This window comes from Eurytemora carolleeae, unplaced genomic scaffold (genome assembly GCF_000591075.1).
Source record: "Eurytemora carolleeae unplaced genomic scaffold, Eaff_2.0 scaffold684, whole genome shotgun sequence".
NCBI lineage: Eukaryota > Metazoa > Arthropoda > Copepoda > Calanoida > Temoridae > Eurytemora > Eurytemora carolleeae.
The window spans coordinates 144,891-162,118 of record NW_019396580.1 but is presented as its reverse complement, the minus strand read 5'-3'; the positions used below and the strand labels follow the sequence as shown (position 1 = coordinate 162,118).

General features: G+C 32.1%; 1 protein-coding gene across 1 annotated transcript; it reads left to right on the top strand.

Annotated features, from left to right (window-relative positions):
* The first annotated feature begins 5,034 nt into the window (after positions 1–5,034).
* LOC111705862 (uncharacterized) lies at positions 5,035–15,405 on the top strand. The gene is made up of 8 exons (XM_023478560.1): positions 5,035–5,165; positions 5,783–5,973; positions 7,722–8,348; positions 8,882–9,040; positions 12,546–12,730; positions 12,940–13,021; positions 13,233–13,605; positions 15,119–15,405. Exons 1-8 carry the CDS (start codon positions 5,162–5,164, stop codon positions 15,343–15,345), a joined length of 1,848 nt encoding a protein of 615 aa, XP_023334328.1. The 5' UTR covers positions 5,035–5,161; the 3' UTR covers positions 15,346–15,405.
* Positions 15,406–17,228: the final 1,823 nt, after the last annotated feature.

Here is a 17,228-nt window from a genome sequence, read left to right as displayed (position 1 = left end):
GACATGTTTCGAAAAAATTTAAACTCGATTGGTGATTTTTAAAAGTGCCTGTTATTGCATAATCTGCAAGCTGTTTTACAGATAAATCACTATTGCAAAATCTGCAAGCTGTTTTACAGATAAATCACTATTGCATAAATCTGCAATCTGTTTCATGGAAAATCACTATTGCATAAATCTGCAATCTGTTTCATGGAAAATCACTATTGCATAAATCTGCAATCTGTTTTACAGATAAATCATGATTGCATAAATTTGTAATCTGTTTAACAGATAAATCACACAATTAATAAATATGCAATCTGTTTTACAGATAAATCACTATTGCATAAATCTGCAATCTGTTTCACAAAAAGTCACTAATTAATAAATTTGTAATCTGTTTTACGGATAAATCACTATTGCATAAATCTGCAAGCTAATTTACAGATAAATCACTATTGCATAAGTCTACAATCTGTTTTACGAATAAATCACTATTGCATAAATCTGCAATCTGTTAAACAGAAAAATCACTGATTAATAAATCTGCAATCAGTTTCACAAATAAGTCACTAATTAATAAATTTGCAATCTGTTTTACGGAACATCACTATTGCATAAATCTGCAATCTGTTTTACAGAGCTACTGAATATAAACAGTTTACGAAGAGAAGCATCAGGATTTCTTTTTCATTTAGCAAAATGATAATGATTTAAAGGATTTAAAGGGTACCTAGTTCTTAATCGAACAGACCCCTGTACTAAGCACGGGCAGCTGTAGTACATTTGAATTTCTGAGCCGGGTCAACCTTTCCGGTCCCAGTTTGTACTGTACCTAGCCCTATGGACAGGACTAGCTGGTGTAACAAGGTTGACACGGTCATAGGCTGAATTTACTTTTACTAAAGGGGCAGATTTGCGTGAACGAAGAGCTACTTGAAATCACAACGAATAAGGCAACTAAAAACGGCCAAATTTGAGGCGGAAAGAAAGACAGAAATCTATAAAGTTGATTCTAATAAAGAATTGAGTGTCTCTGCCATTCATTAAAGAGAGATGGTGTCAATAGATAGGAGAGGGTTGGGGCGAGGCGTTGTTCAACTTTAGATATATAGATACTAACATAGGTAGATAGAGAGATAGATGTAGACCAAAGGTTTAGTTTTTAGAGCTCAGAAAAATGTTGTGTTATTTTTGTAAAGATCACAGTTTTTCAATGACACCAGATTTTTGAATTTGACGTTATTTATGAAACGTAAAAATATTATTTTAAATGTAGGGCTTTGTAGTGAAACACTGTAAACTCTGATTTATTTCAAGTACCGGGCCGACTTTAAACATCCTGAGCAAGCTGTACAGTACACATGCAGACTAATCAGGCAAAACGATACAGTACAACAATTGAATCAACCTTTTAATTGTAAAGTAAAAAGTAAAAAATTATTTATTTATGAAATATAACAAAAACATACAAAATAAAGTGTTTCGGGAGAAAATATTCAAAAACCTCTAAAAGTAGAGGTTGTGGGAATATTTTCTCCCAATTATAAAGATTTTCGTGAAAAGTATTGAAATTTAAAATTCAGTGGTGGTGATGGACCAAACCTCTGTAGAGTAAAAAAGTAGATGTTAGTTCCACATTTATTGAAAATATATTTCGGTCTGGGTTGACCCTCGTCAGTTCTTGAGATTGTTTCTTCACAAAGATTAAAAAAAAAATTGAAATTTGTCAAGAAAAGAATAGTACCGCAAAATAACAAAATACATATTTTGTGGTCTGTCTTTTATTTAAGGTCTTTGGTTTGGACCAAGATAGACAGATTAGGATACAAACTGGATCTGATAGTATCAGTATCTCATTCAATATATTCAAATCAAAACAGGCATATATTTATAAATATATATTTATATATGCATAGTGGTAGCAAGAAAACAGTGAATATGTCGTCTTTTTTCTTTTTTCAACGAAATTTCGCATAAATTTGTTTAATTTATATTTGATTTAATCGTAAAAAGTAAATTTAAAATTAAACATCATTGAATAATTACAACAATTATTAAGTAAAAAATCTTGAGCATAAATTTTGAATTGAAGGAGCGAAGAAGAAAAGCTTTCCTAAGTTGTCTGGTTACAATTCTGTATAATCGCGTTGACATCTCCAATGAGACCCCAAAATAAGTGTGAAAGGAACCGAGGTTATGTGTGTTTGATGCTGCTGCAAATAAGATAGAGTCATAACCAGATAACTCCGAAATAGGAAGACGACTTTATAGCAATACGTAAGTGTATTTGATGTTGTTTTTCAAAGCAAATAATCAAAGGAAATGGGTCTGTTTACACTGAATAATTTCTGTTTCCCGTGCTTATTGGAATATCTTAAGTCATATTCACAGGTTAAAAGTCGTCTTCCTATTCCAGAAATTTCTGGTTACTACTGTAGCATTCTTTAAAATCAACTTATCAAGTTAAATGTGTTTGTGTAATGTGTACACAACGCAACTTCTGAGTTTCAGCTAATTGGACTATTTAAAATCACAACTTGAGTCCAACAGTCGTCTTCGTAAGATGAATAAGAAGAATAATAATTATGAAATGAATATAAGATGAATAAAAAGAATAACAATTGTGAAATGAATATAAGATGAATAAGAAGAATAGTAATTATGAAAGGAATATATAAGATGATTAAGAAGAATAATAATGATGAAATGAATATAAGATGAATAAGAATAATAATAATTATGAAATGAATATAAGATAAATAAGAAGAATAATAATAATGAAATGAATATAAAATGAACAAGAAGAATAATAATTGTGAAATGAATATAAATTGAATTTATGAAGAATTATTGTGAAATGAATATAAAATAAAGAATAGTTGTGAAATATAAGACAAATAGATAGATAGATAGATAAGTAGAAAAATAGATATACAGATAGAGAAATAAATTTATATATAGATAGAAAGATAGATAGATAGCTAGAAAGATAGATATATAGATAGATAGATTAGATAGATGAATAGACAGATAAATATATAAATAGACAGATAGATATATATATAGATAGATTAGATAGATAAATATATAGATAGATAGATAGATAGATATATAGATAGATAGATAGATAGATAGATAGATAGATCGTTTATTATACTGGAGGTTGAGGGAGAGTAGGGAAGGGTATCTGGAGATGAGATCTAAGATTAGATTCAAGATAGTAGGTCTCCGTACTATACAGTCTACACAGGGATAGATAGATAGATAGACAGACAGACAGACAGACAGACAATTAGATGGATGTATCTGAATAAATTTTTGTTACACCAGCTTCCTCATCCAAATATCTAAACACTCCCTTTAGTATTTGTAATACTAAATAAAACAGAGTAAAACCTATACATGTTAAAAAAAAATTCCATGGCTTATTTATAGTTTGAAATTTCTAAGGTCTACGACATTGGAACCCAAAGATATAGGGTTTAGAAAAGCAGAGTTTGTGGCAAAGACTCAATTCCTTACTTTAATTTAATGCACCCTTTTAAATTTTTAATGTCGACTAAAAGAGTCTTTTTTAATTAGCTTTGAAAGCATGTGTTTATTAGCACTTTCCTGCGCATATAATATTCTGCGTATAAACGTCATGTCGAACTTGTTACCTCAATCTAAATAAATTGATCGCAAAATTGACATGTTAATAATTAACCTGATAATTTTTCTTTTCTCATACTCGTGCGTAAATTCAAAACTAAAGGAGCTACGAGGTCACAAAGTCGGACCAGTTATGTCGCAAACATTTTACCCTCCTCCTCTGTCTAATTCTTAGTGTTGTGCTAGCTGTGGGTCAAAGCTCAGCCCAATAAAAGCATAGCTATAATAGCATAGATATTATAGCATAGATATTATAGCATAGATATTATAGCATAGATATTATAGCATTGATTATAGCATACATATTATAGCATAGATATCTAATGAAAATAATATGATTTGAATTGTGTATCTCCTGTAGGATTAAAAGCAGTGAACTATACTTCATACTTTTTATTACACGCTTGCAGACTAGTTATATTATAAAGATAAATAAAATATATTTCCAATATAGATTAAATATAATCATCATTCTTCCATACTTTTACGCAAGGAAGATAAACAACAAGGAACCCTCGGAGGATTTAAAACATACTCAGGAAATGCAGTACACTTGTTTGTAAACAAACGAATCGGGATTCATAGTGTAATATCATTGCTCAGAGCAAGAATAACAATTAATATTTTCTATTTCCCTATACCGCCCTATAAATTTATATAAACCCCTCACCCCCCCCCCCCTTCTTTTCAGATACAGCCGATAATACTTTTTCAGGGGTTTCTCGTTAAATTGAAAAATTGTATTTTTTGTAATAATTCTAAAATAATAAATGGCATAATATGTATTCATCTTTATTATTGTATATTTGTGAAATATATTTTACCCTGAGCGTTTATCAGATAGATCGTAGAGTTAGATAGATCCTAGGTTTATAATCATACAATCTTATCTATACTGGGTAGACCAGCCATATCTATATTCCAATCTATTATCAGTCTATCTATACTGCTCCAGCTCATAGTCTGCTGCCCTGGAAAATATATTTTATAAGGGTTGAAAATATATATTCATAAAAATCCGCAAAACTTAAAAGTTGAAAACCGATTCCCGCATTTTTTTTGCAAAACTGAAAGTGTCTGCACTTTTTGATATTTATATTATGATATTAAATCATAAATAGAAATAGGGTGGTTGTATACTGGTTATAACTTTTTTAAGAGTCCAACATTTTTTGTCCCCCCTGCTTTTAGCCCCGAATGCACCAAAGTAATAGATCGGCGATAAGATAAGCGGACATCTTATCCGGCAAATCTTGTATCGGAATACTGATATCAGGTCAATTCCTATTGGTTGAGCCTCGGAACAGTACACCGCCCACTTCCATCCCAGACTGGTGAATATAAATCCAGAACACGCCAAAAATTGACCCGGACCGGAGAATTTTCGGACGGTCCGCGCCGAGATATTCCTTGTAAAAGTGTTAGTTGATATTTCACCACAATGCGTAGAAGACAATGTTCTGTATTTTATTTGATGTTAAACTGAATTGAATACTAGAGATACCATTCAACAGTTCAAACAAAAATGGGTAAGTTTAAAGTTTTTTTTTGGATTATAATTAAATATTGCAATAAAAAAAGCATACAATGTTTGTATCTAAATTGGTTAAGAAAGATTTTTATGGCTTTAAAATTTCAGGACATTTAGGAACTTTTTTGTAAAAGGTACAATAAAAAGTAAATTATTTTTTCAGAATTTGCATTCTTATCCTTTAAAATTAATTCAGTTTCTTCATAGTCAAACCTTTTCAAAAAAATAGATTAAGTTAAATAAAAAAGCAGAAATTTTTCAACTTTGAACTGAACTGTGATAATCTCAGATTTTATTCAATCCTATGCAAATACGTTTTTGTTTGTAACATCTTGTTTGCAAATTGACCGCGAAGTTTAAGTTTCTTTTTGCAAATAAAATTCTCCAAAATATGAATATATGAAATCACTGAATTAATCCCACAATCTCGTTTTGTCCTATTTTTATATCTTTGAAATTCGGTAATTCATATTTGAAAGTTTCTGTAAGGGGTCACATAACCTAAATTTGAAATATCAAAGATCTGCACCATTAGTTTGCAAAAATAAAAGACTTTGAAACATAAGGTTTATTTTAACCAAAAAAAGGACAATTTAATTTTTTTAATAATTTCAGCAACGTCTTTACTTTCAACCCTGGGGAGCAGTGTGGTAAATCAAACTGACAGACACACACCTTCCCTTGCAGACAGACATCAGAGATCGCCTGACAGACAATTAGGACAGCTAGGACAGCGGGGGGAGGATTCAGGAAGAAGTTCTCCGGGTTTAAGGAAATCTCCCTCCTCCTCTTCTACTTCTTCTCAGGTAGAAAATATCCCGATTCACAATGGTAACCTTTAATAATTTTCAAGGAGAAAATCATAGATATCACATGCGTAAGTGATAAGAAAAAGTTCTTTAGGGCAATGTTGTGAATCTTGTATGGCTATCTTTAAATAAAATGCCAAAATTAAATTATGCTTTACTCCTATGAAAATTGTATCAGTAATTTCTTATATATTTGATCTTAATAGTCTTAGGTCTTTATAGGAGTGTTTTTGATTAGACATGTGATTTCAGATTTTTTTGATTTTATAGATTTAAAGATTAAGATATTAGATTAGTAGTATTTAAAGATAAAGATTAGATTGGTAGTATTTAAAAAAACGCCTTCCCCTTTTTTGATTGCATTGCACATTTTCACTTACCAGAGTTCTATATTTGCTAATTTCATTTTTTTTAAACGTGACTTTTTCGTTGTAAGGAATACGTGTCAAAATGCTATCTCTGCTTTTTTAAGTTTTAAGGTTTTAAAAAGATTTCCATAAATATTCAATATTCTTATCGTTATCATTCATCTTTCCATCTATTCATCCTTTTATCTATCCGATATATCTTTTAGTCTATCTTCTAGTCTAACTCTCTTTCTATCTTCTAATCTATCTTCTAGTCTAACTCTCCTTCTATCTTCTAATCTATCTTCTAGTCTAACTCTCTTTCTATCTTTTAGTCTATCTTCTAGTTCAACTCTCCTTCTATCTACAAGTCCAACTCTCCTTCTATCTTCTAGTCTATCTTCTAGTCAAACTCTCTTTCTATCTTATAGTCTATCTTCTAGTCCAACTCTCCTTCTATCTTATAGTCTATCTTCTAGTTCAACTTTACGTCTATCTGCTAGTCTATCTCTCCTACTGTCTTCTAGTCTATTTCCTACTATCTTCTAGACTATTTCTCCGTCTAACTTCTAGTCCATCTCTATATTTTATATATTCGAACATCTTCTAGTCTATCTCTTCCTCTATGTCTCTGTTTATCTATCCGTCTATCTCTCTGTCTATCTTCTAATCTATCTTCTAGTTTATCTCTCCTTCTATCTTCTAGGGTATTTCTCCGTCTTTCTTCGAGTTTATCTCTCCGACTATCTTCTAGTCTATCTCTCCGACTATCTTCTAGTCTATCTCTCGGTCCATCATCTAATCAATCTCTCCATCTTTTTTCTAATCTATCTTCTAGAATATCTCTCCCTCTTTCTTCTAGAATATCTCTCCCTCTATCTTCAAGTCTATTTATCTCTCCTTCTATCTTCTAGGGTATTTCTCCGTCTATCTTCGAGTCTATCTCTCCGACTATCTTCTAGTCTATCTCTCCGACTATCTTCTAGTCTATCTCTCCGACTATCTTCTAGTCTATCTTTCCGTCTATCATCTAATCTATCTCTCCATTTTTTTCTAATCTATCTTCTAGAATAGCTCTCCCTCAATCTTCAAGTCTATTTATCTCTCCATCTATCTTTTAGTCTATCTAGCTCTCCATCTATCTTTAAGTCTATCTAGCTCTCCGTCTATCTTCTAGTCTATTTTTGCGTCTAATGCTCCAGATTTTCGCATTTGTTCATAAACCCAATTTTTTTATGTATAATTCTAGAGTTAATAATCATAATCAGCTTAGTCCTGCCATTTCCAAAATGTGATCTGCCAACTTTGTGCTGTCAATATTACCAGAAATGTGAAGAATTTTTTTCAAATTTAATTTTTTTTAAATCAAAATTGTCTTACATTAAAACTTTATTCTAGGATATGTCTCGTAGAAAGCAGAGGAACCCGAAGTCACTGGTCGCCCCTGCCCAGCCTGACTTAGTTAAACAGGAACCTCAGGATACAGACGACATGGATGACGAGCCCCGCGACGTCAGCAACCTCGTCAAGGTGGAGCTCGAGCCCAGTGATGACGAGCACAATACATCCAGCGAATCCTTGACCGGTCAAACCAGTCCCCGGGTTCCTAGTGTTGAGGACGTCATGAGGAAATGGAATATGTTCCAGTTCGGTGAAGTAACTGTTCCAAATCATCCAACAGTTCCTGTAGTTCCCATGGCCCTGCAGATGGTTTATCTGTATCCTATGGGCCGAGGAGAATGTGGTGAGGTGAAGTACAAGATGCTTGTTCCTATGAATGCTGCCTCCTCCCCGCCCCTTTTCCCCTCCCATAGCCCACCCCTCATGCATTTAAATCTTCCCTCAATTCAACCACGCTCTCCGGTTCAGGGTTCTTTAAAACGAACAGAAGACGACATTAAACAGTCTCCTCCTCTTGACCTAACAAACAAATCCCCCGAACATCCCGGTGTACAGAATAAAGAAGACGACATATCAAAGAAATCGTTTGGAATCGAATCTCACTTTAACCTGCTCAAAATGAAGGTGAGATAAAAAAAATATAGTCTATGAGACGAAGATATTTCTAAATTTAATTCCAAATTAAATTGTTCAGGATAATGTTGTTAATAGTAACGTTGTTTTACTTTTACTGAAATTTTCCCTAAAAATTGAGCTCTTGCATCCTAGTGTTTTTCTTTTTATTCATATAGATATTGCCATTTAGTTTTGTTGTATAAGTGTTTTTTAATTGAAAAATTGGATGTTTGAAATTTCTTTACTTTTGGGAACTTTTTTAGACGAAATAAGTTTTACTTGTTAAATCTTTAAAATCTTGCTCAAACTTGGCCAAAACTTTGGCGTGAAAATCAACTTTTTACAATTTTTTTTCATGATTGGTTTAGACTGACATTTTAATATCGAGATAATCTCACATTTCCAAGTTCAAACTTGGCCAAAACATGGATGAGAAACTCTTTTTTTTGCCTTATCAACGCCATCTGTAATAAATACTCAGACTGATATTAACGCCAGCTGTTAAAAATATTCTGACTTATTTTAACCCCATCTATATTCAGGAGCTTGAACTGCTGAAGAGCCCGCCGGTGAATCGGTGTAATGAGTGTAATATAAACTTCAGCAAATATCAGAATTATCTGGCACACAAGAAGTACTATTGCTCTGGGGTTAAGCAACAGCAGGCTCAGGAGCAGGAGGAACAGGAGACCAAACCTCAGGTTAGAATATACAATTAACCCATTAGTGCCAAACCTCTGGTTAGAATATACAATTAACCCATTATTACCAAACCTCAGGTTAGAATATACAATTAACCCATTAGTACCAAACCTCAGGTTAGAATATACAATCAACCCATTAGTACCAAACCTCTGGTTAGAATATACAATTAACCCATTAGAGCCAAACCTCTGGTTAGAATATACAATTAGCCCAATAGTGCCAAACCTCAGGTTAGAATATACAATTAACCCATTAGTGCCTAATCTAAGGTTAGAATATGTAATTAACCTATTAGTACCAAACCTCTGGTTAGGATGTACAATTAACCTATTGTACCAAACCTCTGGTTAGGATGTATTAGTACCAAACCTCAGGTTAGAATATACTCTTAACCCATTTATGCGTGAAGGTTCAGAGTATGTTTAACTTATGATTTGGCACTATTGGGTTCAGAGTAGTATAGTATTGTATAGTATTGTTTAGGGTTAAAATATAGAATTAACCAATAAGTGCCAAACTTCAGGTTAAAATATACAATTAACCCATTAGTGCCAAAACACAAGTAATAAACTATAGGATAACCAATTGAACCCAAAAGTGTCTAAGCCAGGTTAGAAAATATGCTCTTAACCCAATGACAAACCATAATTAACATATAACTTCTTACACATTTAATCCAAACAATAGATTAACCTAATTAACCAAAAAGTGTCAAATCTTAGTTGGAATGTATACTCTTAACTCATTAGTACCAAACCACAAGTTAAACTATAATCTGAACCCAATAGTGCCAAACCACAAGTTGAACTATACTCTGAACCCAGTAGTGCCAAACCACAAGTTAAACTTTACTCTGAACCCAATAATGCCAAAACACAAGTTAAACTATACTCTGAACCCAATAGTGCCAAACCAGAAGTTTAACTATACTCTGAACCCAATTGTTCCAGAACACAAGTTAAACTATACTCTGAACCCAATAGTGCCAAACCACAGGTTAAACTATACTCTAAAACCCAATAATGCCAAACCAGAAGTTTAACTATACTCTGAACCCAATAATGCCAAACCACAAGTTAAACTATACCCTTAACCCAATAGTGCCAAACCACAAGTTAAACTATACTCTGAACCCACTAGTGCCAAACCAATAGTTAAACTATACCCTTAACCCAATAGTGCCAAACCACAAGTTAAACTATACTCTGAACCCAATAGTGCCAATGTTGCATTATAATATCAGTGAAATCCACTTGTCAAGCAGCTTTCGCTGAATCGGGAATACTAGTTTTTCTAATTTGTCTTTTTATCACTAATTTGTCTTATTATCACTAATTTTTCTTATTATCACTAACTTGTCTGATTATCACTAAATTGTCTTATTGTCACTAACTTGTCTGATTATCACTAAATTGTCTTATTGTCACTAATTTGTCTGATTATCACTAAATTGTCTTATTGTCACTAATTTGTCTGATTATCACTAAATTGTCTTATTGTCACTGATTTGTCTGATTATCACTAAATTGTCTTATTATCGCTAATTTGTCTGATTATCACTAAATTGTCTTATTGTCACTAATTTGTCTGACTATCACTAATTTGTCTTATTATTACTAATTTTTAGATTAATAGATTAGTATTCGGCGCGCTTGTAAACTGTTTTTACGATGTTTCTTGCTCCCTTGTATTTAGTAGTTGCTACAAAATAAATAAAGAGCATTGGTTATTATAACGTTTTCACAATCTTATTTGCTAGTAACTTTTCTAAATCAATTGAATAACATACGTAACTTTACTCGCCCCAGAGTAAAAAACCGCATGAAAATTGAAAAGTTTAAGAAAGCATGAAAATCGTTTACAATAAGTTTTTTAATTTGATATACTTTGCAGGAAAAAGGAAATTCGCGATTTTTTATTTTTCATACTTCATAGACTGTTTTTAAATACCGTATTTTCAAAAGTCACGTATAATTTCGAATCGGCTAAAATAGACCATTTCGTGAACATATTTTACAGATGGTATATCTCTTCTTTCATTACACTTTACCGTCAATTAAACAGTTTTGATACATCTGATTCTGATACATCTGTAAAAATAAATCTGAATAATCGCAAGATTTATTTAGTTTAATATGCTATTTAACCCCCAGCCAAGGCCGGCACATTGGACTTTTAAAAAGCATGATTATTCCGCTCAGACGTGCAACCTGATTTTGTAACTGTAGATATTTTCAATTGTAACTTTTTTTTAAATAAAAAGTTTGTATTAATTTAAAGGTTAACAACACCAGGTTGCAAAGATATAAGGGTTACGGAATTAAAACTTTAGACCAGTTATCAGGTTCTTTCATTTTAGAAAAAAATATTTGAATTTTATCGCAAAATTCCTAAAATTGATAAAAGGTTTTAAAATACTTGTCTGCTTACTGAAATGTTTTCTAATATTGTAGTAATTTTAGTAATTTTAGTAATTTTAGTAATATGATATGACATAGGTTCTTAAATCACACGCACCTCTGCCCCTTTAGTAAAAGTAAATTCAACCTATATGAACCATAAAGTCTGACCGCGTCCATCTTGTTGCACTGACTAGTCCCATGTCCACAGAGCTGGGTAAAGTACAAACTGGGACCGGAAAGGTTGACCCGGCTCGGAAATTCAAATGTACTACGGCTGCCCGTGATCATATGTTTAGATTTTACTACCCAGCTCAAAATAAATAACGCGCGATTGTCATGCTTTCTATTTATTTATCTTTCAATTAAGATATTTTTTCTATCCATCAATATATTTATCTGGCAATCGATCTATTTAACTATCTATATCTTTTACTATCAATATATCTATCTATCTCATCTGTCAATCAATCAATCAATTTCATTTGTACACAAACAATTACAAATACAGATGTATTTATATCTTTTTAATTAATAAATTATCTGTCTATAGCCTATGCTTTCAATAATTATTTATTTATCCTCTATCAATGTATCTATCTATCTTTCTATCTTTCTATTCATTTTGCTATTTATATATATATTTCTCTTGCTATCTGAAATGTATCCATGATTATCTATCTAATTATCTATCTATCTATCTATCTATTTATCAGGGTTGATATTTACACGGTAAACCTGTAAAACTCGAATAGTTGACAAATAAATCTATTTTAAATGATACAAATCTTGACTAATTTACCAATAACTTGTTAAACCTATCCTTCAATCTTAAAGTAATAATAAAACTAGATTTAAATTTTTATTTTTTACCTTTTTACCTTTACACGTTTTTGTCATTAAACTTTTTAAAACTTTAAAAAACGCCCTATATCTTTGCAACCTGTTGGTGAAAACCTTTGATATTTCTAACTTGAAATGTTCGATCTAGCAGATTCCATATTTTGAAATAATAAAGATTTACGACAAAAGGACATTAGGTTGCAAAGATATGAAGTTTTGAAAATTAAAGTTTCTTTATTCTAAAATATTTTTTACTCAGATCCCGAAGTGTAAAAGTCCTCGAAGTAGCAGTACCAGCCCTTCAGAGCAGCAGGGGTCTGGTAGGGAGCAGCAGCAGCTTTTGAATAAGGAGCTTCTCGCCAGGGAGCTTCTCATGAAGCAACAAGAAGCTCTGCTAGCTGGGATGAAAAGCCCTCAGCTTCCTCTGCTTATGCAAAATTCAAGGTACAACTTTTGTTAAATACTTTTGTAAAAATTTTCTTTAGAAACATAGGTTATTACTTATTCTAAAAAATCTATAATGAGTGAGAAAACTTTCGAGTTTTTACCTTTTCAATATTCCTGGGAAATTTTCCAAAATTTGAAATATTTCTAATTCAATGTATACGAAATTTTTGTTCGATTTACGTGACTTTTTATTTTAATAATTTTAGAATGCCGAACCCTCTACAGTCGACATCACATTTTGGTTGTGAAGGCTGCGGGATAAGCTTCAAATCTATCAGTAATTTACAGGTAAAGTCAAGTCAAAAAAGCTGTGGACACCCCCCCCCCTTCTTGCATCTACAAAGAGAGGCCTCCCTTGACTTACTTTAACCAAACCTAACATGGAATAGTAAAATCTCGTAAAAATTGACTTTTTTTAGAAAAGGGCCAAACAAACATTTTATTCAAAAACAATTTTTATTTTTAAGTAATCAAACTTAAAGGTTTTTTTCTTTTGTAGGCTCATCAGTCAAGATATTGCGCCGGGATCAAGAAATCTGAAGAAATGAAATTTCTTGATGCTCTCATGAAGAGTGGTCAGCTTGCTAGCGGGGCAGCGTCCGGCGGGGCATTAGTCGCTCCCGCCGGTCCTGTCAGCCCGTCGGCGGTCCCAGGAAACTCGGTGGGTGCTCAAACCGCCTTGTCGGAAATGCTTGCCCTTCTTTCCGCCAGAAAGCGGGATCTTGATCTAGAAAAAGACCGCAAGGCGGAGAGACCAGCGGCAGACAAATCTGGGGCGGAGGGCGGAGAGTCAGATGAGGTTTTCTGCAAGATTTGTGGACTTAAGGAGTCAAGAGAGAAACTTATTGACCATGTTTACGTGCATTTAATAGGTAATTTTAGAATACCTTTTCTTAATAATTGAGTGGAATTCTCTCTACATAATGATGCCCTTAAACCTTTAATATGAATCGTAATAAGCAGGATATTGTCGTTTTTATGAAAAGATTAAAAATTGTTAAATTTCTTTCAACTTTTGCCTGCTGAAATCCGCAGGCCATTGATAGAGTATCTATATTAGTTTTACTTATACAAAGGTATAAAGGAAACCGTTATGAATCTAGTATGTCCATAGATAAATAAATAAACATAGATAGCTTATGAACGCAAAATTGCCAAGAATTGTACAGTCCGCGAACTCATACTTCTAGGGGTCAAAGTGTATTTCAATGATAAGCGGGGTGGTTTAATGTTTTAAAGGGAGTGACCGGCTATGTAAGGTAGTTGAACTGAGTATGCAGTGCTGTGGAAAGCTTCTTTCGGATTCATTTGAGACATATTAAACTTTTTAAAGATCTGTAAATCCTGAGTTTGAGCGCAAATTCGATGTTCAAAACTCCTACTTTGGGGTGGATACGTTTTCAGAATTGGTTTTTTTTAAATCATCAAATAACGACGACATAAAATTTAAAAAAGTTCTTTAGTAAATTACAGACGTCATGTATAGGAACATGTTGAGAAAACAAAAATTAATCTTATCATCGAAAATAAGTAATCTAGTTCAATTATTAGTTTCTATTATCTCATTATTCTGGTTTCTCATTATTCACAAAGTTTTCGCAGATTTTCTAGAATTATTATTGAAAAGACGACATTCGAAGAATTTGAAGAAATCTGCGAATAAATTCAAAGAAAATTTGAAATTTAATATAATAATGAAAACGAAATAATCGATTTTAGCATCTAATTAGATTACTGTATAATTTTTACTTTATTTTACGTTGTCGTTATTTAATAATTTAAAAAAAAAAACTAATTCTAAAAACGTATCCACCCCCAAAGTAGAAGTTTTGAACGTCGAATTTGCGCTCAAACTCAGGATTTACAGATCTCTTAAAAGTTTAATATATCTCAAATGAATCCGAAAGAAGTTTTCCACAACACTGTATACTCTGTTCAACTACCATACATAGCCGGTCACTCCCTTTAATGGATTTCATAATTATTAAACCACTCAGGAGCAATATATCATATTGACGAGAACTGAAGAAGGACATGAGAAGGACTAAACTAACTTAAATTTCTCTCTACAGAACTCATGTACACCACAAGTACTCAATGACATAAGAACAGCCAATGTTCACAACCGACCTAGTTAATCTATATAATAGGAATATCTTTAAAACATCTCTGTACATTTATATCTTTCAAGAAGAAAAATGTCGTCATATGCACAATCTACCTTTATCATATGAGTATGTCCTTCCTTTGTGTACATAGAGAGTTACTTGAAATTAGGCCAACAGTCTCTTTAACCCCGGCCTTTTTCATTAAATATAAAACTAAAATATTCCTGCTTCATTTATATTTTTTAAACTGGTTTAACTTATTTTTATTTAATTTCAGGTCAAGTAAAGAAGCGAAAAATCGACGAAGATATTGCCGCCGAAAATGAAATAGAGCCGGAGAAAAAAATCAAAATGGAACCCGAGCAGGAACCGAAGACGATTGAGCCGGAAAAAGAAAAGAAAGACGCTATAAAATGTGAGAATTGCGGCATCGTGTTTTCCAAAATGGCGGCGTATTCGGCCCACGCTGAATTTTATTGTCAGAAAAGATTGAAGAAAGAATAGAAATCTTAAATGTTATAATTGTCATTTTAAATCCTAGGTGTAATAAACGTTATAATTCAATTTTTCTTCAGGTTTTTTAGCTTTTTAATTTCAAAACAATTTTTTTCTAGATATTATTATTCTGAATCAATTTTAGTCTTTCATATTATTAACAATTTCAAAATTTTATTGCCTAATCAACAACGAAAAAATGAAAAACAAAATTGAGAATTCACATAAAAAAAATCTGATTATTAAAAAATAGACATTTAGATCAAAAGATAAAGCTATATATGGGCTAGAGATAGATATTGATTAATAGATAGATTTCTATATAGTTTTTTAGACAATTTTAGAGCCAAAGTTATAGATATCGGCAAGAAATAGATATTGATTGTAGATAGATTATTGGATAAATATATAGAAAGATAGAATAATGGATAGATGGGTATATAAAAGATATAAGTGCTATGTATTGATAGACAGAGAGATGTTGATGCAATATATGAAGGTCCTATTTGTTGTGATATGAAATGTCCTAAATATATGTTAAAGACTCTATGTTAATGACCTATCTATCTTGTAATCAATTAAATGTCTTTTCTATGTGACAGACCTTTCTATTTTTATATCCTATCCCTTTAATATCCTATCTATGTTAATGACCTTTCTATTTTTATATCCTATCCCTTTAATATCCTATCTATGTAAACGACCTTTCTATTTTTATATTCTATCCATTTAATGTCTTGTCTAAGTTAATGACCTATATATTTTGATGTATTCTATGTAATCCAACTCTATAAAATTGTTGTCGGATAGCTGCAAGATTCTCAACGGAATAACCCTCAAATCAAAGCCGATAATGCAGAGAAACTCTTTATTTCCTAAAAAATGAAATGGATAATAATATAAATCGATATAATGAATTGTTTACAATGAAAAGATTCTTACGATCTATTTTTGGATCTGTAGGTTAAAACCGTCGGAGAGTCCTAAGACGTTTTTATATATTAAAACTTCTGAAAAGAATGACAATTAATTATTAACGAAAGTCACCAATTCTTTATATGAAAATATGGGTTCACAATAATAAAAGTGTTTAGACTCCGTTACCGGAGAACAAAGAAAACGGGGCTAAAATTATTTGGTTTGGTGTCTCCGAGAGGGAATTTTAAGTTAAAGACGACATTACGCGGATGGACGGAGAGATCCTATGGTTAACGGATGACAAAAATGTGTTTTTGGTAAAGTCACATGTCGTAATGTCCAGAAAAAAACCTCCTTTGAGGTCGTGGTAATTAATCACATAGATTCAGCCTGCTTAAAAAAGGGCTCATCAATTTTTAAGACAGTGTCGGCTTTAAAGTGTTGCAACGCCTTGGGCTTTTACCATCTTTTACTTTTCTGTGTCATTTTCATGTACATTTTAGCACTATAAACTACTTGCTGTTAGTTTTGGTTTAAAAAAAGTAATTTTCAAAATTCTCGTCATTTTTTGCTTGAAAGCTATAATTAAGTGACCCTCCGTTTACAGGGGCATAGCTGATTCACGACGGAACCCTTGAAAAAGTGTTAAAGATTTCGTAATTTTTACATGGTTAAAGTTTTTTTCTTCTCACATTCTTCCCTTTTTCTGTACAGTGGTAGCCGATTATTTCAATATAATGAAGACGACTTCTTTATTTAAGTTGTAATTGTTAACAAGCAAATTTTCGAATTTCAAAATTACAAGTGATAAAAGAGAAGCCTTTCAAATTGAAAGTTTCCTTTGTTTCCATGTTTTGTGTATCCATGCTGTTTAAAAGCTTGATATAAATCAAAATTGAAATCGAAAATCATCTTCATTTTATTGAAATAATCGCCTACCGTAGAAAAATTCCTTTGTAACTTTACAGAGATAC

Excerpts from the sequence above, each read along its gene's own strand:
- LOC111705862 (XM_023478560.1), top strand. Across the intron at positions 5,974-7,721 it reads CCTCTTCTACTTCTTCTCAG|GATATGTCTCGTAGAAAGCA; the intron begins GTAGAAAATATC and ends ACTTTATTCTAG. Across the intron at positions 8,349-8,881 it reads TTAACCTGCTCAAAATGAAG|GAGCTTGAACTGCTGAAGAG; the intron begins GTGAGATAAAAA and ends ATCTATATTCAG.